Source organism: Chiloscyllium punctatum, chromosome 11 (genome assembly GCF_047496795.1).
Source record: "Chiloscyllium punctatum isolate Juve2018m chromosome 11, sChiPun1.3, whole genome shotgun sequence".
NCBI classification, from domain to species: domain Eukaryota; kingdom Metazoa; phylum Chordata; class Chondrichthyes; order Orectolobiformes; family Hemiscylliidae; genus Chiloscyllium; species Chiloscyllium punctatum.
Genome location: NC_092749.1, coordinates 43473075 through 43497398, shown reverse-complemented (window position 1 = coordinate 43497398; position 24324 = coordinate 43473075). Strand labels below are relative to the sequence as shown.

At 39.9% G+C, this 24324-nt stretch overlaps 1 protein-coding gene across 1 annotated transcript in view; it reads left to right on the top strand.

Moving 5' to 3' along the window:
* pkdcca (protein kinase domain containing, cytoplasmic a) overlaps window positions 1–22063 on the top strand; it is a 56755-nt gene extending 34692 nt beyond the window's left edge. The window contains exons 6-7 of the mRNA XM_072580691.1: window positions 19355–19528; window positions 20629–22063. Coding sequence (XP_072436792.1) covers window positions 19355–19528; window positions 20629–20714 — 260 coding nt within the window. The 3' untranslated portion in view covers window positions 20715–22063. The remainder of the gene's footprint in view (window positions 1–19354; window positions 19529–20628) is intronic.
* The last annotated feature ends 2261 nt before the right edge of the window (window positions 22064–24324 follow it).

Genomic DNA, 24324 nt, shown 5'->3' with positions numbered 1-24324 from the left:
GCCATTGGTTTCACTATCCTGGCCAAGAGACCCTTGGGACTCCATTCCTCGCTATGTAACTGACCAATGGGACATATATCTATGGACACTTGATTGCAGCCCCTCACCCGCTCGTTAATATTGTATTATTGCTTAAGTCTCAGAAATGCAGTGTGCCTTTAAGACAGATGACATCTTTGTCTCACCTGCAGCACTCTCTCTGTGTCTCTGTAATGGAGACAGTGCAGCCAACAATCTCGCAGTCAGCTATATGTAGTGTAATGTAACCATAATATCAGTAAGCATTAAACTCAGACTACCCTATAAATCTGAGATATTATAACAGTTTAAATGGCTAGAACTGTTAATAAACTCTGAGACATCCATCTCAACAAGAACTCTGTCTTTGTAGTATAGGTTGTGTAAGCTAGTGTACAGGATAGCAGTTGGAACATATCATACTGACAGAGGAGTTTGACCCTAGAAACCACATCAGTCAGCTGGCACTTTTTGTTGAGTTTTGTTGAGAACGCCCATGAGACCTGAATAATCACAATCTCACATTGCCAAGGCCTGTCAATCTCACATTGCCAAGGCCTGTCAATTTCCTGTTCACCTCAGCCCAACTCCCACCAGGAGCCAAATTAAGACTAGATTCAAAGTAACAAGTGCATTACTGTATTCTGTAACTATATTCTTCCATCAATTGAAAGAATAACACACTTCATAGTTCTACTGCAGCTAAATATTTTCTATCCCTCCCTCCACCCCAGGAGAAACCTCAATTGCTAGCACAACTGTAGTATGTACCCACAAAACAATATCGAGTTGATCCCACTATATTTCTGTTGGTGTAACTAGACTGTTGTGTTTCTCCCTCCTCTAAATAAGGAACTACCAGGTGTGAAAGAGTAGAAGTCACAAAAATAGATGTATAAATTTAATATGTGAATTACAAAAATTAAAAATACAAGAAATTTTATTTCAAATAAATCGATGGGAAGAGTGCATTTAAAGATGATAGAGTAACACAGGGCTGCAATAATATGGGGGAACTGCTTATGGGCCAAAGGCAGGTATGTGGATTTAAACTACAGATCAGCCATGATCACATTGAAATGTGGAACAGGCTCGAAGGGCTGAATGGCCTACTATTGTTCCTATATTCCTATCTAATACAATGTGTTTGCGTAGGCATATCTCATAGCTTAGAAATGAATATATATAAACTGTATGCTTTCAGTAACTTGGCATGAGATGTATTGTCTATGAATTACATTTTAATTTAATGGAGTTGGTTGGGTTTAACTGTGGAATCACTTTTCCCCAATAATTGGGAGCAAATTGAAACTATGGCGGCTAGGTTAAGAGATGCAAGTTTATAAAAAATATGGAAATCTTGGATTCATTCCTAACTTCCCTAGCCGACTTTCTGGATTACAATAGATGCTAATTGGAAATTGTTCATGGTGTGTGTCACCTATTTTGGGCACTCGATCGTACAATGTGTGCTTTCCTAGGTGAAATATGTCAGTCGTATGACGAGAATTGATTAAACTTGGCATAACATCCATCTTGTTGCTTTGTGATGAGAAGGTAAATAGAAGAGTAGATTTGTATCTTCATTGCCTGGGCAGTAATCTGACAGATTAAGTCCCTCATCCATTATAGAATCCACCTTTTTCTCATTCCAATGGAACTGATTAATTTTGTAATGGTTGAGAGATGCATCCACTAGATTACCATTCAGACCGTCAAGCTGAAAACTGACTATACTTGCCACAGAGAGCAGATAAGAGGAATGTTGTGATTTGAACTTATATTGTTTGAATACTTTGCAATATCACATTAATAAAATGACACTTAGGGCAGCATAGAATAGGCAGCGATGTCCTTTGAGCTTTCCTTTTTTAGCTTGAAAGAGTTCAGAAAAGATTTACAAGGATGTTGCCAGGGTTGGAGGATTTGAGCTATTGGGAGAGGTTTGAGCTATTGGGAGAGGCTGAACAGGCTGGGGCTGTTTTCCCTGGAGCGTCGGAGGCTCTAAGGAGTGACCTTATTGAGGTTTACAAAATTATGAGTGGCATGGATAGGATAAATAAGCAAAGTCTTTTCCCTGGGGTCGGGGAGTCCAGAACTAGAGGGCATAGGTTTAGGGTGAGAGGGGAAAGATATAGAAGAGACCTAAGGGGCAACTTTTTCACACAGAGGGTGGTACGGGTATGGAATGAGCTGCCAGAGGAAGTGGTGGAGGCTGGTACAATTGCAACATTTAAGAGACATTTGGATGGGTATATGAATAGGAAGGGTTTGGAGGGATATGGGCCAGGTACTGGCAGGTGGGACTTGATTGGTTTGGGATATCTGGTCGGCATGGATGGGTTGGACCGAAGGCTCTGTTTCCATGCTGTACATCTCTTTGACTCTATTTTTTTTGTTTTGTCTTTTTGTGAGCACACATCTAAATGCTGAACCTACGTTTTATTTTGTTGCAGCTGTACTTCTGGAAAGATGTTGTATTTGCAGGTGATAACTTGGGAAAGCCTGGCAGTTTTCCAGCCAGGATCTGCATTAAGCAGTAAATCACAACCTGACTGCTGTGGGTAGAGTAAATGGTCATTAAGGCTGATTAAATTCAGCTTCAGGGGTTCTTGAGACAAGCTGAATAAAGAGACCACAATCTATTGCATCTATTACATTGCATTTAACTGTAAAGTGAGTTTGTTTGACCCTACAGGCTTTTGGGATATGGGCTTATTGGAAATGTATACAAGACTGAGTTATTACTGGTGAATTGTGCCAGTTGTAATCGGTTTTGTGTTTTTTTAACCTATATTTACAGCAGGATGCCTAAAGGCGAAATGTAACAGATCATTTTATACTCACCAAGGCTGTTTACATGTGATGTATGGTATTCATTCTTTGAAAGAAGCATGACTGTCAAGTTAATTCAACTCAAATAACATATTAATCGGAAAAGGAAATTGCCGTTAAATTTTAAGATTTTTATCAAGAGTTTTGTTAAAAGAAGCAAATGTTCAATTGAGCAATGTGACCTTGTTTCTGTTGATACCAAAAAATTGATCAAGCATTAATAAAGACCTGCAGTCACTTTTTTAGCACATTACTATCCATCCTTAAAAGTATTAGTTTGAAGTATTAAAGTGGGTATGGAGAATCTGCTGACCAGCAATGTAAAACCATACTACAATGTCTATTTTCTCCCTGTTTTTTGAAGATACTGGGCTATGGCTTCATGGGAACTTGATGTCCTCTGGTACTTGACCCAAGTTCTATTCTTCATGTCTGAGCTTGAATTGTTTGAATGAGAAGGCTTACAGCTGAATTCCAACCCAACTTTGTCCAATGTCCACATATATCCACGGTATCATTGTAAAATGATCAGGAGTAGTAATTCAACCTGATTATTTTCATCCTTTTAGGTCAGGGGCATTAAGGATAGCCATGCAGCCAGTACCTCAGTTGAGGTTAGCCAATGGGATCAAACTTCCAATCGTCCTTGTCTACTGGCTCAAGACTGCACTGAGGAATACATTTATCAATTGAGCATCTGGGTGGGACTTGTTTTTTTTTCTACAGTAGAATATTGACTCCTAAGGTACAGTTTGACGGCCTGGATCGGTAGGTTCAGGGGTCATAGATAATTCCCATGGTAGCTTTCCTGCTGCCTTCCTGCCCATTCATTACTTTATTGAAGGCAAGGAAAGGTCATCCAATTGAAGTTTTTAAATACATGCTAAATTACTGGCCCTCTCAAGGGCCTTCTCTTACTCAGTAACATTTTTTGGGGGGGGTAGTTGGGGTAACGGAGGAGGTTTACAGTGAAGCCTGACAGATGACTCTGCTTGGATCTCAGGGGAGAAAGCATCATCCTTCTTTTATTGGCACCCTTTCAAGATTGACCAAATCCAGAAATTTTCACCCAACGCACCCTCCCACCCCAAAACCCAAATGCTCCATTCTCTCCTCGCCTTGCCATGTCAACCTCGCTCTTGCTATCACCACTAAAGCCCCATCCAGTTCCCTACAGTTACCTCCATCTTGGGATCCAGGATATAGAATCTAAGGATTGCTTGCAAATCAAGCTGTGGCCAATGCTGCCCGTCAATCAGATTGGCCGCCCTCTCTCTGAGGCAGAATGTCTTCCTGAGCGAGGGACAGAAATCCTGCTCATGCAGGCATTAAATTGCTGAGGGACAGCCTGCATCATTGGGATATGTTCCCTGCCAAACGTTCAGGTAGCAGTGCGAGACGCCCTGCTAACTATATAAGGAAAAGGAGATACTAGGAAAGGAATTCTTTAGCCTGGGGACAAAGAACTGTTCAATTATCAAAAATGATTAACTTTTAAAATGATAGCATGGAATAAAATAAAACTTTACAACTGCAACCAAAATCCAAAAATGCAAATTGTAAGTGAACATGTGTGAGCAAAACAAGTTGTTTAGAGTCCTTACTTATAAGGCTGCAGCATGCAAATTATAATACATGCTGTTTAACCTAAAGTAAAAGGAAAAGCACTAGTCTAAGGCAAGGGCTGTGATCACTAACACAGTTCAACCTTTAGAAATGACAAAATACCCAATAGAAGTTGCCAGGAAATATTACTGCAGGCTACAACTTGAAACTGCTTAAGTCTTGTCTGGGAACTGAGTCATCTGAAGGGAGAGAAACATCAAACAGTCTTATTAAATAGCATCATATCCACATTTTTGAAACATTGCTGATATCAAACCTAATAGTCTTTTAAAATAACTGCTTTAATTTGTCTTCCCAATGTTGATGATATTTTTAATACAATTTACCATTGCACGTGCAGATTGATGCTTAGATACATTACATGAAATGAAAATGTGTGATGTTATTGCTGTGCATACAATGTAAGTAGTACTTTAAAAGATCATTAGGGTGTAAATCAACCATAACACTGCTGTTTGTACAATGATTTAGTACTGTGAGCCTTTACATTTTATTCAGACGTTTTGGGTGAAGGGCTGTCTTGGTAGGACACAAGGCTGAACTCAGCTAAGCCTCAGTAAAATCTAAAGGTTCTAAAGGTTCCAAAGGGAGTAATTGCTGTTTCAAAAGGGCCAGGATGCCTGGTCAGTTTAATCTTGTTGTATACTGTTTGGAGTGAGGCTGGTCACTGCTGATGGGAAGCCTGTAGTTTTTTTAATCTAAGATTTGCTTTGATTGACTGAAAGGTATGGAAGTAGTTGTGGACCCGACAGGATTTGGCACAGAGATGTAAAGAAGTTTATAACACTGGCATACCTTTTGCATACCTGCATGAACTGTTGTAGGAAGTCCCACTTTTCTAGGAGATCAGCAGGTGTCTCTGATCATTGCTAACATTCTCTTGGCTAACGTCCAAAATCATCCATATGAAAGTATCAAGATCTTTGCAGAATGGGTGGTGATCCCTCAGCAATATATTGTTACCACTCACATAGTAAGTCCTAATGGCCTATCAATCAGACAAAATGCTCCTTCTCATTCAAAGATAAAAGTACATGGAGATTCATGTGGGTAATGCCTGACATTCATTTTTAGCAGTGCACATTTATTGCTCATTCATAGTTATTCTTAGAATGCCATCGGAGAGTCTTTTTCTTGAAATTGTTTCTGGCGATTTGATCTGGCTGCACTCATCTGGGCAAGTGGAAAGTATCCTATCCATAACATGGCTTGAAAATGCTTTTGGGCATCAGGAGATGGCCCACCTGCGACAGAATCCCTGCACCCTGATCTACCTCATTCTTTGTCATAATCTTTCTATTTCTCTGTGCTGTCATCATCACAACATTTATGAGCCAGCTTCAGTTGAGTTTTTGGCGAGTGGACCCCCTTCAGGATGCAATTGGCATGAAACTCAGTGAAGATAATTTGAATGCAAAGGAGAGGTGATTAAGCTCCGTCTTGTTGGTGATGCTCATAGTATACCTTGTACTCAGGCTCAGGGACAGAAAGCATGAGCCCTGGTGCTGCTCCCAACCTTACCCCACTGCCTCGCCTGAGCCTAGTGGCTCTGGCCTCACCCTGAGCACTGTGGCTACATCCTGGTCTGAGCATAGCAGGTCTGTTGGAGTTTTGGGCACCAATTATTGGCTCCTGATGTAAGCCCAAGCCCCCCCTCCCCCAGTCCTGGGCCCTACTAGCATCTGAGATGTATCAACTAAATCTGAACATTATCCCAAACTTGCTGCATGGACTGCTTTTTTTATCTGAGGAATTGTGTACAGAGCTTTGATTTCTGTTAACTCAGCAGTGATCAGCCCCACTCCTGACCCTATGGTGGTGAGAAAATCATTGATAAATAAAGTTAGTGACCTGGGGAATTTCTGAAACTAAGATGGTGACCTTCAATGACCACTGTCATCCTTTGATCTAGATGCAACTCCAGTCACTGGATTGGAGCAGAGAATAACAAACAGCCCTAGACAGAGTAAGTGAGTGAGCTAATCTTTATCAGATCAAGTTCAGTGGAGGAAAATATGAGGTCGTCCACTTTGAGTCTGAGAAAAAGAAACAAAATATATTCTTGATAGTGAGAGGTTACAATTAGCAGCTGTCGAGAGGCAAAGGGATTTAGGTGTATACGCGCTGACAACTAAGAGCTAGTACACAAGTACAAAAGATAATCAACAAGGTTAATAGAATGTCAGCCATTAGGTCAAGTGATGCTTCAGTATGAGCTTTGATCATACTTCATCTGCATTCAGTTCTCAACACAGGGCTTCAAAATGTATATATTTACCCTGAAAGGCAAATTGTGCAAATTCAGCCAAATTACTTCAGGGTGAAAAGTTTATTTTTTCCCTAATAGGCTAAAAGGTTAAATTATGTGTACTGATTGCAAAAACCTGACTTTAATTCCTTTGAGTTTGGATGGTTGTGGGATGACTGAATTTTGGCTGTTTAAAATGATATCAGGATTTAATATGGTGAGTGATGAGATATAACTTCCACTGGTGGGAGCATTCAAAACAAGGAAAATAAAGCAAAAATTGTAAAGTTATTTAAGAACACCTTTGCACGTGAACTACAGTGATACCTCGATTTCACTAACCCTACCCAAACAGTATGCAGTCTGAACCAATTCAAATGTACAAAACTGGGCTTGCTTGATTGTTTTGGGTGGAGTAGGGAAATCAAGACATATAGAACAAACGGAGGTTAATCAAACTGAGGGGTTGATCAATTGTAATGAATTGAATTGAGAAACAGGCTCAAGAAAACACTACAACTGTTGCTATAGCGATAGAGGAGTTTGAGACATGGCTGATAGGATTGATTCTGTGACCATCATTATGTATGGCTGTTGCTTGATTAGTCTTCAATTGTCACGAGGTGTTAGTGGCGAGGACTTTGTGGGATTAGGTAGGTTGAATGTGCCTTTGTGGGCCCTGATTTGTTGTTGACTCTGAGGTCAAATGGTTCCTCTATTTTGTCCTTCTTGCAATTTGATACATGTAAGTAGATTGTTATTTACTCGAAGAATCAGAAATTACTATTCACTTCATTCTCACTGTCCCATAGTCCAACCATGTGTGTCATTGATCCATTATCATAGCACACTAATTCCAAAGAGTGGTGAGAATACCTGAGGGTAAAACCATGTGAATTTTCTCTACAATTCCCAATCAAGAAAAGTTTCAGCAAATCACAATAGCTCATAAATCCTATTAATCCAATCTAATTTAGTCCTTGCAATCAAATTACAGTTCAATGTACACATTATTTGTGTAAAGGACCAGTCCGAAAAAGAGTCATATTCTTTTTCTTTTGTCTCTTTGTCACAGTCGTCCCTAGGACCTTCAGTTTCCATTTCAGACTTTCAACTCAGCAATACTTTTCTCTTGCCCTGTTAGGTCTGCCTGGTTACAATGGGGCAAATTAGCGTCCCTGCTATTTGTTAACTGAAACAAAAAGGCCTACTTAAGTTGCCAACTGGATTGCTGTTGTTTTCTAGCAACCCGGCCAGCTTTAGTTTGAAGGACTGCAGGAAACTTATTGTTATTGCAACCTTCATGGAAGAAAATGAGCTGATGCCCATCTTAAAAATGACACCGTAATAATTCTGAGGATTAATACACATGCAAACTCCAGTCTGAACAAGCTGACTATCGATATGAAAACAGATGCATCAAGTTATAGCATCTCACAGTGATTTTATGGGGGGTGGGGGTCAGGCTGAGATTGGTATCTATTTGCTCCTTGTTGGTTACAGTAGAATCCAGGAGGACCCAACTGTAGGCTGTGCAAACACGATTGTCTTCACATGTGCATTATCAGCAGGGGTTGCTGGATTGTGATCAAGAGTAGGAACCCCAGCCAGCTTCCCATAACTGAGGAAACTACAATTTATAACATTTCTGTCCCTTACTGAGGTCAGCTTACTGAACATACAGTCTAGAGATCGTGTCAGTGAATATCTCAGTGAATTATTATTAAGTATTATTAATTTTTAAGTATCATAATCACAAGTAGAATGAACTTGACTTATAAAATCATTGAAATTGCTATGAAATTAAGCCCATTTCATTTAATGTGCAAACTATAAAATGTAATCATTATTCAGTTTTGAATGAATGAGATTCATAAATTTGTATGTGTAAACAGGAGACTAATTATTTGTCTTTAACTATGATAACTTAACAGCTTCCATATAGCAATATCTGCTACATTTAAACATATGTAAACATTTCACTTCAGCCTTCCCTTTGCCATTTACCTGGCCAGTTGTGTGGATTCCAGCACTGCGTGGAACACATGTTACCACTTTAACATGATTTGGAAGACCAGTCTAATAGCAGCCTCAAGTAGCTCCATGTAAACAGTTTAATGCAAAAGGAAGGCATGCTGACTGACAATGTGCAGGAACGTGTAATAAATGATGATGAAAGTGTTGGGAAATTGCATTACCATGTGGTGAAGAAGTGCTTTCACACATGTGAAAGGTTGTAAATAGTGGCTTCAGTTATTGCACTCTCCTGCACAAATGAAAAATCAACAATGGTCTCTCTGTATAACTTGAAGTACTTTTTTTGGACAGGGGTATTCCTTTCTAAAAAGTGATTTACTGTACTTCTCTGGACCCAGTGGAGACTTTCCATTTCACACAGTGTCCAAGTCCGAAAGGCTGACTGGATGTTCAGCTTTCCAAACAGCATTGGCACTCCTCTGAAATAAGTCACTGAACAGCAGACTCAGGATGATTCTGTTTCCAATTTTCCCTCCCTCTCACTGGGGAAAACACCTGCCTCAGCTATTGCTTCTTTGCAGCAATGTCAGAGCTCTGAAACATACACTAAAAACTGTCTTAGTGATCAGATGATCAAGTGATGAAAAGCATTTTAAGAAATGGCTTGCACTAAATTATTTATAAGTAGAGTTGTGCAACTGAATTCTTTGTGCCTGTTTGAATAGTCATTCACATTGAGAAACCATGAGGAATGATAATAAAAGAAAAATTCCATTGACTGTAATTCATTTTTAACAATAAACTGGGCGGTTTAATGGATAAACATATTCATTCTTGAGTACTATCTCTTTTTGCCTGTTTTCTTTCCTCATCTTTCAGAGTTATTGTGTTAAAATATGAGGATGACGTGAGCCAAGTGCTAGAAATTGGGCATTGAGTAGATTGATGCTTTTTCTGTGGATCATAGAGGAAACTATGCATGTGACAGTGCAGTCAGAGCAAATTTTCCTTTGCAGAGTGTTTCAAATATGACTTGTGCATGTTGGATCTTGTGAGGAAGGTGTAAATTTACTGGAGCTCTTTGTGAAATTAGGGTGTGAGAACCCAAACTGTTGAATCAACTTATGTCTGACTTTATTGATGTTTTCGTGGAAGTGCAAAATAATTTCTTTATGTAACACACATGTCTGATGAAACGTGCTAATTGTAATTTCTTTCGTTAAATGTCTCTATATTGGAATCTTACTTCGATGAAATTTCTCTAAAGTATTTTTTATTGTTAACAACTGAATTAGAATTAGAATCACTACAGTGTGGAAACAGGCCCTTCGGCCCAACAAGTCCACACCAACCCTCCTAAGAGTAACCCATCCAGACGGCATTGGATTAAATTTGAATGTCTACATCTTAAGTTTGATCCAATATTTTTAGGCAGATGAAAGGAATTTCTTTTTTGCAGTGTTTCTTTGCATTTTACTCACCTTGCAGTTAACTGATGGCCTGGTTTCAAGTGTATTGTTCTTCTGATAAGTTGATTCAGCTACCATTGTGAAGGTTTGAGCAGACAGCAACTTCAGCTTGAGCCAATGAGAAAGCTCTGAGATGTCCATGGGAGTCAGTAGATTAATCTACTGCCCAAGCATCATTGGGCGATTTGGCCTAAATCAGAGTGGTAAAACCTCTACAGAGTGCTAACTCTGCTCCATTGCATACAATTAATGGTGAAATCCTCTCAATAGTTACTTGGATTAATATGCTACCAGATATGATTTCAAGCCACACAAACCAGGAAAATTCTAGTTTCAGACTTTGATCTGTGCGAGGGAGCTGGTCTCATGTCAGTTTGCTGTCGGAGGCATAGGTCTGATTTTTTGATAAGCTATAGAGAGACAAGAAAATCAGCTGAGGTGCCATTAATGATCACTGGACAATCACCACTGCCAGCAAGTGTTTGTATGTGGACAGTGCAGTCACCTTCCCAGTATGCGGGGATTGGTGGGGTGGGGGTGTTGGTGGTGGTGGTGTCCGTTAGCTGAGTCTGCCGGAAATATGAAAAATACTAGACGTGGCTGGGAGAACCTGACTTGTCGCTGCCACAAGATGGAAGGGCATTTAAAAGTGAAAACCCAGGACCAGTCATAAATACCAGAATACCTGACCTCAATTGATGATTAATCTTTATTGATAAGATAACTCTTGAACCAGCTTTAATACAGTATTTGAATAATTATTCCCTCTAATTGTTGATACAGTAAAGTCCCTGATATCCGGCTTCGAAGAATCTGGAATTATTTTTTCGAATCTTGGATGCCAGTTGCATGTCAATTCTGGAAGTTTGGGATCCAGATAATGCGGTCTTCCCTGTAGGTGAATGATGGTAACTTGGATAAGGTAATAGAAGTACCTGCTAAATCATATTCCCTGAAGGAGACTTACAAAGGGAAAAGTCCAATTTTTAGCTTCCTAAACCTGGCTCCTGTGGACATGCTGAGAGCAACAGTGGTAGTTAAACAACATCATTAGTCCCTTATCATATTTTAATGTATGACACTGCCGTGAAGTACCTTAAGAGGTTTTGTAGTGTTCAAGGCGATGCACAAATATATATTGTTTTTGTGGATATTTTGGGAGCAAGTTGCTATTTTCTTTTGCCTGAACTATCCACAGGCATTTTGATTGCTTAGTTAACTCTCTGGCCAGCAGCACATGAATTTTCTATTCACTGGCTGGTATGGATCTTCCGCAGCCACTGGGGAAATACTTATGACAAGGTATTGTAGTTGTGATTATTGTTTGCTGTTATTTAATGGGTTATGATGTAGGCTACATTATACAGCAGCAGCTAAAGTTGCCACAGAAATAAATTCAAGTGGAAGTTACTCAATAATATGAATGTATCATTACAGGGATACGTGATGCCGAGAGTGTAGTTCAGCAAAAACTTCAAACAACTGAGGAAGGTTAAATGGTGGAGTCTACAAACAGCTGCAAATCAAAAAAAAAACTTTCATTAGTGATTATTTTAATTTGCTGCTGCATGGCTTACCTTTAAAGTTCTGAGGCAGCTGGGGAGTTGAGAGACAGGACACGTATCTTTTCTCCTTGAACCACACAGAAAAGAGGGAGTTCATGAAGGAAAACTAGACTGAATGGCAGCCAAGGGTGCAGTACAGGGCAGGCCAGAAGAACTGGGCAAGAATCAAACCGACATGCTTCATGTAATCCTTTCTTAGAATCCCATCAAGAAACCTTTTTTGTCAAACAGAGCAAGAAACGTTTTGTTAATTAAAAGCCTCTGCACCATTCATGTTCAGAGAGAAGAAAAGCAAAATAGTTTTGTGTTTCTGATTGGGGGGGGGGAGGGGCTGAAGACGCCAGTTCAGCACTAACAGCAACAATCAAACTCAGTGTTTGGGATTTGATGAAGAAATAGTTCAGTTGAATGGATGCTACTTATTAAAAGCTGCATTCTTTCTGTGAGAACTAAATAGAATTGAGACATGCACTTTACAGGGTAATGGATATTGAATTTGCTGAACCAAATTTATCTGCAACATCTTTTTCAGAAGTATGTCAGCTTTCTGTAGATTTAATAGATAGAGCTTTGTGCAGTGAATCACAAAGGAACTTTTGAAGTTACGGTCAGTGCCATTTTTTTACATTTTATTTTAGGTGGTTGAAGGGCTCACAAACACCTATTTCCTATATGCTTGTGAATAATTAAAAAGTCGATGATTAGACATTTAAACACTTGACTACTGGAGTGCGTTAAATGTATCATATTGTTCCTTTATTAAAAAAAACACAATTAGTTGCTCTTGAGAATTTTGCTTTCAATCTGCTGCTTAATTTAGTGAAGTATTGTTCATTGTAGAGCTAATGGAAGTTTGAAGAAATAAATGTACAAAATACAGAAAGTGCAGAACAGGTCAGTTAGCACGAGAAAAAGAAAGAGCAAATTGACTCTTTGGTTTTAGTGTATTTCCAACATTTCCTATTTTTATTTCGGAAGTTTTTAATTGTACGTATGAGTGTTGTTTGCTATGCTGGCAATACAGTCAGTGGCATGTTCCTGTACGGCTGAGATGGCAGACAGATATGCAGGTCTTGGGGTTAATACAAGAAGGGCTTATGCCCGAAACGTCAATTCTGCTCCTTGGATGCTGCCTGACCTGCTGCGCTTTTCCAGCAGCATATTTTTCAGCTTTAATACAAAAGTGACCAAGTGCATGTTAGTGTTTCGGGAATTGCTTTCCATCCCTCACGCTGATCCGTTCTCTTTTGAAATGGGCCAAATATGAACTCACTACCAGAAAGACCATTGTGTCTGAGCATATGTTCATGCTATGTTTTGCCTTTAAACTATGGTGGCACTATGCTGCCTGTAACTAAGATGCACAGAATGAAGACCAACTGACTTTTGAAAGCTGAGTGAAGTGAACATGTTTCAGAATTTGAGATTTTTTTCTTAACACCGCTAAACAACAATTTAAGAGGATGTGTTGTCATATTATCATGTATCTTGTAAACAGATAAACATGTTTGTATATTAACGATACAATGGTGCATATATATAAATAAATACTTGATGTGCTTTGACAGTGGCTTACAACATAGGTTTGTCATTTAATGATACTTATCAGCACAACTATAGAAGGCCCAAGATCTAATACTTAGTCTGTTGGTTGCAGCCTAGGTGATGTTAGAGCTGTTACAGTTTTACCCTCCTGTTAGGAGAGACTAAAATCAACTAAGGTTTGCCATTCTAGTCACTGTCCAGCAATTACATATGTGTGGATATTGGGTGTGAATGTATGAGGTGGTATAGTCTGCTCATACACAATATTCCAATTTGTATGTGGAGAATGGTCATCTGGGCAAAATACTGGAGTGCCAAGCAAGCTATATGTAGCAGCAAGATTCACTGCCTTTGGAGAGTGTGGCAAATTGGGAAGTAAATATAGAAACCACATAGCCAAGCAAAAGATATGTTAAACCTGATCTTTATATCATATTACATTGTTGTCACACAGTAGTTTTGCCAGGAACTAAACCTTCACAAGAACCTCCTTGGTGGTATATTTACCAAGGATATTGTGGCTATAAGCTTCTTTTTACAGAGGAAATCCATCCTTATGAAGTTCCAGGCCCACAGTTAACTACTTACTCATTTCTTTAGTCCTTTAAAAGCTCACCTTTTAGTATTTTGAGTCCCATTTAATGGCATTGAATTGACTGTACAAAGCATCCATTTGTCAATACTGAATGTGACAGCCACAGTCCCCAAGGTTATAAATCTATTAGTTAATCCATTTAAATTGCATGTGGCCAGATCAGTAATGCTTTGCTTAAGAGTGTGCCGCACTTAATAATCAACTAGAAGAAAGTGAGGACTGCAGATGCTGGAGATCAGAGTCGAGAGTGTGGCGCTGGAAAAGCACAGCCGGTCAGGCAGCATCCAAGGAGCAGGAGAATTTCTGCAGCATCCATTCCTGATGAAGGGCTTATGCCTGAAACATCAACGTTCCTGCTCCTCGGATGCTGCCTGACCTGCAGTATTTTTTCAGCACCACACTCTTTGACTCCTGCACCTAATAATCAAAGGAAGAACTGGACAATCTACCGTCAAACACATTACACCACAATATCTTAATTCATGTATTTCCAATTAAATCACTATGTTGTGGATCTCTGTACAATCTAGATGATTTGGAAGAAAAATCTGGACTTTTACATTCCCAACCCCCTCACCCACCTGTAGTATGCAAGCAGATGAGGTGGTGTGTCCATCACTTACGCACCTCCCCTGGGATTTCACCTGTGGTGGGTGGGTGTTGGGGGGGCACCCAACATTGAGCCAAATGAGATCTTCAAGTGGGCAATTAATTGACTCCTCCTGCTTACACTGTGATGAGGAGGCGGGGTGGGGGAGAATGCTCAGGTGATGTGGTGATGCTGTAGTGCTGGCAAGGGAGAGTGGTCCTTGTTACTTGGGCACTCTGTGCCCCATTAAGATCTTTTCCCACCTCCATGTCCATGGAAGGGACCACCCAAGCTTGCTTATCTCTGCTGGCACAGTTGCCATCTCACTAGAGTCTGCCCTACTTGCCCCAGTAATGCTGGCCCCACTTTCTTGGTTGTCCAACCACCTCTCCGTCTCCTCATTGGAAATTGACTGCAGTTCCTACTGTGGCAGTGCCAAGCATCTCCTTGGAGCTCTTGGAGGTGGTATCTTGTCCCCCGGGAGCTGAGGCTGATTCCCTGCAAACTATTACATACCGTTGTAATTCACTTGCTGTACCAGTATACCACAACATTTTTCTTGCTGTCCAGTAAGCGAGAAAGAGCAACAGAACATTTTCACAAACTACCATTTGATCTGAGGAGAGAGTATGTGTGTGAGAAAAAAGAGTCAGGAAGGAATAAGAAATGGTGGAAGAAAGTAGGTTAATGCCACTCAAAAGACTCTTGCATGGTAAGTGACAGATGCACCTCTGTGCTTTTGGCCCAATATATGCTTTCACGTATATGGTTCCCAGCTGACGATCTCCATCTTTCCATTTGTCTAACAGTTAAAGTTCTGCTTGATATCAAAACACTGGTGAAAATCACAAATTTAAAAAGATAACTTGGGTAAAACACTAGCACATGTACTGTAGATACTCCTTCTTCACTGTACGTTCCTATGATCGAAGGACAACTTGGACCCATGGCATTTTAGTCTTATCTTGAGAAAAACTAAAATAAGGGGAGAATATGGATCATCTCAAAAGATACAACCAACATAGGGATTTTGTGATGAGCAAACTCACTGCAATCTTCGTAGGTTGTGTTCCAATGGAAGAGAATTCCACAATTCTTGTTGCTCTAAAGTTGTTTTCATGTGAAGAGCAATTGCATTAAGAAAAAGGATTGATTTGTGTTAAACGCCTTAAAGTACTTTTTGTCAGGTATATTGTATGAACTATTTCCACTTGTTGAAAATTCTAGAACCAGCAAAGATATTAGAAAGCACTTCTACACACGAAGAGTGTAGTAGGTTTGGAACTCTCTTTCTCAAACAGCAGTTGATGCTAAATCATTTGTTAAATTTGTATCTGAGATAGACAAGTTTTACTTGAGCAAGGCTATCAAGGGATACAGGCCCATGGCAGACATATGGAATTAGATCAAAGATCAGCCATAATCTTATTGAATGGCAGAGCAGGCCTGAGGGGCTGAATCGCCTATTCCTCTTCCTATGTATCAAGGGATCTGGAGATGGTATGTGGAAGTAAGATATAGATCACCTATAATGTAATTGGATCATGGAGCAACTCAAAGGGCTGAATGGTCTATTCCAATTTCCATATTCCTATGCTCCAAAATGCTAATCCATATTCTAGAATGGAATAAGCAAAAAAATTTGAATAAAATTCACTGAATGATAAAAGTAAAGCAATTAACATTCTTTTGAAATCAAAATCAGACCAGGCTTGAGTTCAAAGAATCATTGGTTGTTGCAGGTAATTACAGATGTTTAATCTTTCCACGTTGTGATCTATGATAGTGAGGTACTATTTGATGGGAGATCACAATCACATGTAAGAATGAATACAGTACTGGCTCTTATAATTACAAATAACTAGGCCAAGGTAAAAAATGCAACTATAATTGTAATTATTTGTTGCAGTTCATCTTAGCCTTCTGACTTTATATCAGATTAGCGAAAGCACTGCACCAAGATTAAAGCAGCATTCCAGAGATGTATACTTCAACAAAATCTTATTTGAAAGCAACATTTTGTCATACTTGGGTGGTTATTGCAGGTTCAGGTCATGTTCAATCATGTCATGAAACAACAACAACGCAGCAACAAAAACATTTATCTGGATTTTGAAAAGGCATTCAGTTATGTGTCCAATGATAGACTAATAAATAAGGGCAAAGAATATAGAGTCAGAGGATAAGTGGCAGAATGGATTGCTAGTTTCAAGACTGCAGTCAGAGAGTGAATATAAAGCTTAGTTATTGCTAGTAGCTGAAGGAAGGAGATTGGTATTTCTCAAGGATTGACTTCAGGACCACTGCTGTTCACAATTTATGTTAAAGCTTTGGAATGGAATCAAAAACGAAACTTCTAGATTTGCAAGAAATATCAAGTTGGGTGAGGATAGGTTCCTAAGGAAAACTGCATATGATTGTAGGAGGACATTAATAAACTTGCACAATGGACAAATAATTGGCAAATGAAGCTCAAAACTGGGACATGTGAGATAGTAAACTTTAATAAGAAGAATAGGGAGGTTTCCTATTGCCCATCACTACTCAAGAACTATTGAGTTTTCAAACTCTTAACTCTTGGTCAAAGAGATGCATTTTAAGACCTGTCCACCGCTGTTTCATGACTGTTGAAGTGGAAATGTTCACAGGAAGGTTTGTGCTGTGTGCCCATTCCTAGCAGTACGTCTAAATCCTTTTGTTCCTGGAGGGGTTGGGAAGAAACCTTGCGCAGCTGGGGGTTGGGGCAGACACCAGGGGTTGGGGCAGACATGGGCATCTGTTCGTTTAGGAAGACCTTAGGGAAGAAAGAAAGGCTGCAAGGCTGGATGGGGCGAACAAAAGGGTTGCAATGATGGAATGAAGGGACTTTTGCATGGGTGGGAAGGAAGGCTGTAGAGACAGGAAAGTGCAGAGGCTGCAAGGAGGGGAGAAGAGGGAAGATACAAGGAAGTGATAGGGAAGGGAAGGCTGCAAAGGGAAGAGGATTATTTTAAACCTGCCAAAAAAAGAGTACACAACTTGCTAACAGTCAGGGAAGTTAAGCTAAGTAGATGAGGTAATGAATTCCTTGCAAATAATGTGGAATCACTAGTTTAAGGTTGCATATGTTCAGGAACTACTAAATGGGGAAACATCTATTGGAAGCTATTACAATGAATACTGTGGCAATTGTTACATTTAAGTCTGACACCGAAATCCAAGATGCATAAAAAAAGGGTTGTGACTGCATAATTAAATCTTGCAGCTTTGTGCTTATACATTGAGGACACATTGACTACAACCATTTGTGGAACGTGAGTTTTGGATGATGGTGTTTGGCTGTAGGAGTGCATATCAGATGTTTTGAGAAAACGTTTATTACAAAATTATCCCTGTTGCATTGTGCCTTTTTAAAAATACTGTGGTAAGTAAAAAGATCCATGCTTTCATTGCATGCTACAGTGTAACTTTAATGGAAGCTTGGTTCATTATTTAGGATATTGATGCATTCTTCACATTCTGCTTCAGTGTGTGTCCAAGTACCCCTTTCGTCAAAAATATGCGAGGTATTGTTGCTAAATGACTGCATATTCTAATAAATAAGTCAGGTTGAATGAATAAGGAGCCCTGAAAAGCCAAAAAATCAAACTGCAGCACTCAAGGAAATGTCAAAATTTGCTGTCAGCAGAAGTATTTTAGATTCTGTCTGGAGATCATAAAAATAAATGACAAGTTTCTTTTTACCCATTGATAGGCCAGGATTTGACATACTGAGCAGTAGCACCTTGCAAATGCAACTCATCATGTTGTATTGTTTTCTGTTTGATGGCTTCTTTTATTCAGTGACATTAAAACAAACATGTCAAACTGTAGAAGGTTTGTAGCCAGCCATTCGCATATCTTAGTCATTCCACCTGACCAACCATACTAACTATGCATTGGAAAAGGGCTTAAAAAAGGATGGTCTGTTAGCAGACACTAGGGGGTTCATTAGGTAGAAAGTGCTCATCATCTAGTTATGCCTGATAAATCATGACCCGTTGAGCAAGGAATTGTTGCCAGTAAATGGAAATAAATATACAATGATTGATAGAAAAGATCAAGCGAACATACATGGCAGTGGCAGAGTAATGTTTTCTTCTGGTTGGCGGGGGAGGTTTGGCAAGGGAAGATGAGAAAGAAGATTGAAAATTAGCTGAAATACAGTGACCTTAACCTTACTGTACTGTCACGCATTGCATCATTTAACTTACCTTGTGTAGCAACCTTGGACACACTCTTTAAATGGAACGTGGTCCAGATCTGATGTACTGCATATCAGAGAAGTGGGAGCTGATGTTCAAGCCTTAAACTAATCTTTGAATTAAGTGCCTGCATGCTTAAGGTGGACACTCATACCATTGCTGGAAAATAGCTCATATAAAAACTGGAAGGAATTTAGGACTGTGTTTACATTTCACAATGCATGAATGGATTTAGTGTGTTCTCACAGGTAATTTGTTTATAATGGCTGGACCATTTGATCATTGGTTGTTTGCCATACCTTTCTGATATGGAAGTTGAGTAGGACAACTCGCCTTCCTATGGATAGTGGGCGCATCATGAAGATTCGTGAGCTCCTCAGAATTGCCAGCTCCTTGAGTATGTGCACTTAATTTGTGGCATTTCTCTCGTTGGAGAGCGCCAGAAGGTAAGACATGTTGGGAGGTGAAATTCGCAAGATTTATAGGAGTAGAGAGTAAGAGCAAAAACCAAAACTAAAATAAAAAGGTGAATTTATAAAATGCAGTTTGTGTGGTTGCCTCACTGTTCACAATAGAAAGTCAGGATGTGTTTCACCAGGTTTATGCAGATCAGTATGCTTCATAAATCATTGATGTTAAGCTCATTTATTCATTTGGTTTGCAGAGTACAAACAGTTAGCCAATGTTGCTGTCCTAGATGAAAATTATCGGTGCTGGCCATCTTATCACCATGAAGGCTGCTTGCTGTCAGTCTACGACCTTAATGAGGCCAAGGAGATATGTGATAACCATTCTCAGTGCCATGCCTTTGTTCTGACCAACCAGACAACTTGGACAGGTAAGCCTTATTACAGTACAGACAAAATCTAATATGATGACAACAAGTTGTCCTATTGGAGGCAAATGTAGTGAGAATATTGGCCTGGTCAGAGTTATAAACAGAGTTATGTTTACCTCCAATTCACTAGTTTTTTTAACTTATGAGAGATTCCAGATGATAACCCATTTAACTGTTCTATTTCTCATTCTATAAAAGAGATCTTACCTTCCTCATTTCCTTCCTTGGTCTTGCTGATTCAAAGTGAAAGATAAATCCATTGGTGACAACCCTCAGGGGAATCCTTGCCATGTCCACTTCTTGCACTCTTACTTTATTACTTTTAAATGTGAAGCTGCACAGTATCATGACAGTCTTAAATTGAGGCTTGTTTCCATGAGCATGGTTAACAATAATTTGAATACTTGAGGAACTTCTAGAACGTCCAAATTCGAAAGGAACTGACTGTTTTATAACTATTTGAAAAAGAAATACCAATGTTAAGAAAACTTTTAGATTATGGACTGTCTTGAAATGTGAGAATTTCTAAAGAGAAAAGTGCTGTGCAGTACACTTCTTCACATAGAGAGGGACAGGAGTTTAGCTTAAAAAAAGGTCACAGCAAACCACAGTGTGCATTCCAGTGGTGAACTGGATGAACTACTGATCTATATTTCTGTGTCATATCTTGATGAATGCTCCAGTGATTGCTGACAGCACAGGCTAGGATCAAGTCCAGCTGTTGGAGAATGCGAGTGGGAGTTCAGTTCAGCTTGTATGAGGTCAGGGTGTGAAAACACCAGGCACCGATGAAATCTGCAAATGACACTCTCCTGAAAGATGGCTTTAATTACTTTTAGGAGCTGCAGAAGGATAACCAGTCTAGCAGTTACCATAATAGGTGTTTGTCTGTCAGCATAATATGCTGCTTCTGTAATTTAATAGGAAGTTTTGAAAACAAAGTTCCATCTAATTAATGTGGACATTTGAAGGAAAGTTATCATTTGGCATTACCTTGATTAGCTTTCCTGAAACAAACTGGAGTGGACTCCAGCAGTTCAGGATTTCCTTTTTCACTTGAGTATAATTATGACCAGGTATTACTTCTCTTCCATTCACAGGTCGCCATCTTGTTTTCTTCAAAACCAGCTCAAATCATATAGTGCCTGCTGCAGAGAAAATAACATTTGTAAAAGTGGCAAACTGAGTACCAGTTGAGCCTTGGACACTCAAGAATTTACGCCATCCTAGCAGGGAATAAAAACCAAGGCCGACTGCAGGATGAAGTGCTTCTGATCTGGTGCTTGTGTTTTTTTCCTCCATGGGGTATCGTGTAATGGAATGAAAGGAAGGGTGATCAGGATCACCTGGAAAATGTGCAATACTGTGAGGGTGGAGGATAGTGAGCAGAAGAATAATTGACATGGATATGTGGCTTTCTAATACAAGGTCACTGCCATTTATTTTGACATTATTTAGTCTGGAAATCTCCTCCACTTCTCTTGTCACTGTTCAAGCACAGAAGCCACCTCAGAATGCTGAGAGAAATAAGCCAAACCATTAATTCACTGTTCGGAGTAGATGAGGAGGGCATTTTGAAAGTGATAGTAATGGCAACAATTCCAAAATGTCAGGGTACAGAAATAAATTTAGTCACACTAAGCTCAGGCATTTTCAATCTTGGAATCATTTTTATTTATTGGTGTTATTGTTCCCTCCCTTCTTAACTTGCTACACAGTGACTTCATGCAAAGACTTGCTCCAATCTTCACTGATGTTATTCCTAATAGCTGAAAGGGGAATTTATGTAAATAATTGGGAAATGGATCCCCCATTCCAAATGCTTTCTCTATCTGCCAAAATCTCAGGGAAACTCAGGTTTGAGACCTATCCCTTAAAGATAGGTCTTTGGAATACAAACGAGTTCAGAAGAAATTCTTCTTTTCTGCTAAATTACCTTCATGCCTTATTCCAAGGCACTAAACTTTCCCAATCACTTGACTAATCTACTACCTAATAACAAAATGTTCTTCATTATTTGGACAAAACCAACATTCATCAATTCAGTGCTGTTCAGTAACATTAGCAGAGAAGGAGAACCTAAGAACGCAGGAAAATTAAAGCATTAATATACATCAAGAACACAATCACAAGTGGTGCAAGGTGTATTTTGAAATGTATTTTCTGCGATGGACAAAGTTTGTCTTGCTTATTTGCTTTCAGTGAAAGTATTGTTGATGCAATGACATCTGTTATGATCCTTTCTGGCTCCAAGAGGTAATTTTCCAGCATGACATTTCAGTGAGGGAGTATCACCGAATGGATCTCATATTGGAAATTGTGATGTGCACTGTGCATAATTTCTTTGTTATTGTCTTATGGCATCATATAACTCATGCCTGAATTTTTGAAATGGATGAGGCTTTCCACTGAGAGCGTAGAGGCAGAAAATCACCTCTTTAACATTTTTTAAAAATGTGATATACATGTTTTAATGCACATTTATTTATTTTTTGGTATTGAAACAGCATTAAACTTGATGAAGTGAGTATCGAGTGTATTGTGTTGAGTGTGAGTTCTTGTGTTACACTGTGATCTGGGATTGCTCTAGGACACAATGTTATGCTTCTCATCAGTTTTCATGCTCTCCAGTTGCAGTAAACTCGGTACATCTGGGATGGTTTGCTTGAAGTGGTGGTGGAGCTGCAGCTGCCAGGCAGTGGTGAGGGTATGTTGGAAATGGAAATTGCTTAGTGAGCTGTGGGTAAATGTAGTCACACACTGGGTAAATTGTTTGCTGCAGTGTTGGGATGGTAAAATGGCACTTTCCCTCCATCACTGCAATTTGAAAGTTCTGTACACGTTGCCTGTGTGATTTGGCTGTAGCTGGAACTGCTGGTGTATATCTCGCCTGATGAAGAGCTTATACTCGAAACGTTGACTCTCCTGCTCCTAGGATGCTGCCTGACCGGTTGTGCTTTTCCAGCACCACACTTTTTGTCTCTAATCTCCAGCATCTGCAGTCTTCACCTTCTCCTGGTGTGACAGCCTTGTTCAGCCTGGCAATTATAAAACCGTTGCAATGTGGAAAGAGGCCATTCGCCCTATCAAGTCCACAGTGACCCTTCAAAAAGGCATCCCACCCAGAAGCAGCCCCCACTTTATACCCATAATCCCACCTTTCCCTTGGCCAATCATCCTAACCTGCACACCATTAGATTGTGAGAGGAAAGCCAGAGCACCCGGTGGAAACCCACAGGGAGTCACCTGAAGCTGGGATTGAACCCAGGCCCCTGGTACTATGAGGCAGTAGTGTTAATCATGGAGCCACCATGCTGCCCATCACTCAGTTGCAGAGCATGATCTACAAAGGATGTCCTTAGTGTGTGGTGAGTGTCATGTGCGGCCTGAACAAAATAATTTTTGATTACCCATTTGATTAATCTAAAATTTAGCACAGTCCATCAAAGCCTTTTAAAATACGGGGGGAGGAGAAAGAAGCAGGGTTCCAGCCTCCCAAGCAGCTCATTGAAATAGATAAATTTGGAAGACAAATAATGTGTTTAAAGCAGTTAACAGATGGACAGTACTTCTGATTAAAGAAATGTCTGTGTTGAATGGGGCAGGTGTGATGGATTGCTTGTTACGTTATCCTCACTGTGAGGTTCAAACAGGCTGACCTGCCCTTTTGCCTGTTCAAACACATCCACTCACTATCGCTCTGTCTTGAGATGAGCTCTAACCCTTGCTCTGAAAGAAGATCCAGGGATCTGTCGAATGGCTGACCTAGCGCTCAAGATAAACAAATCTGCGGGAAAAAAAGCACAGCTGAATGATATTTGCTCAGTACAAGACCAGCAGCCAATGATGAAAAGTGACTGTGGAACAATGGGATAACTAGATCTAGGAATACAGAATGATTTTGTATACATTTCCTTAAACTTCCGAATGCTGTTGCTACTTTATTTATCTATAGTCCACTTTAATATATTTGTCTCAGAGAGAAAATCCTTTGATGTTTTAAGATGTTTTCAGTTACAACAATCATGGAATAAAAGTGCCCAATTTGCTAATAACAATTGGAGCTGGATAATTGACAAATTTCGCTTTGTGTGAGTGTATGAGGAGTGGCTCACTGCTTGTGGAGTCTAAAAGGACAGCGCAGCACCAATATGCTCACCCATCCAAATGTTGAACTAAATGCAGTAGTCCCCCTGGACACGCGGTGTATACGTTGCAAGACTTACTGCGGAAGCCTGAAACCATGGATAGATTAAATTCGATTTCCTACAGTGCGGAAACAGGCCCTTCGGCCCAACAAGTCCACACTGTCCCTCCCAAACAGTAACCCTCTGAAGCACCTAACACTATGGGCAAATTAGAATGGCCAATTCACCTGGCCTGCACATCTTTGGACTGTGGGAGGAAACCAGATCACCCGGAGAGAATGTGAAACTCCACACAGACAGTCGCCAGAGACTGGAATTGAATCTGTGTCCCTGGTGCTATGAGGCAGCAGTGTTAATCACTGAGCCACCCCTATGCAAACCCATTAATTTAAATAGGAAATGTACCATCCCAGCAGCCCCCTGGTCCCTGTTCTGGAAGGTTTCCTGTAACATGTTTGGGCTGCAGCAAACTGCGGGTAACTGAAACTGCAGAAAGCCGGACCCGCGGGTACGGGGCTCGCCCTGTAAACACACATAGCACTTCCTTTCTTCCTTTGTTCTCCCTGTTCTTTTCCCATCTTTGGAAGACACTTTTTAACATTGCAATAGAGTTCCCAAAAGTACAAGAGCCTTTTTTAGTTCTTGCCT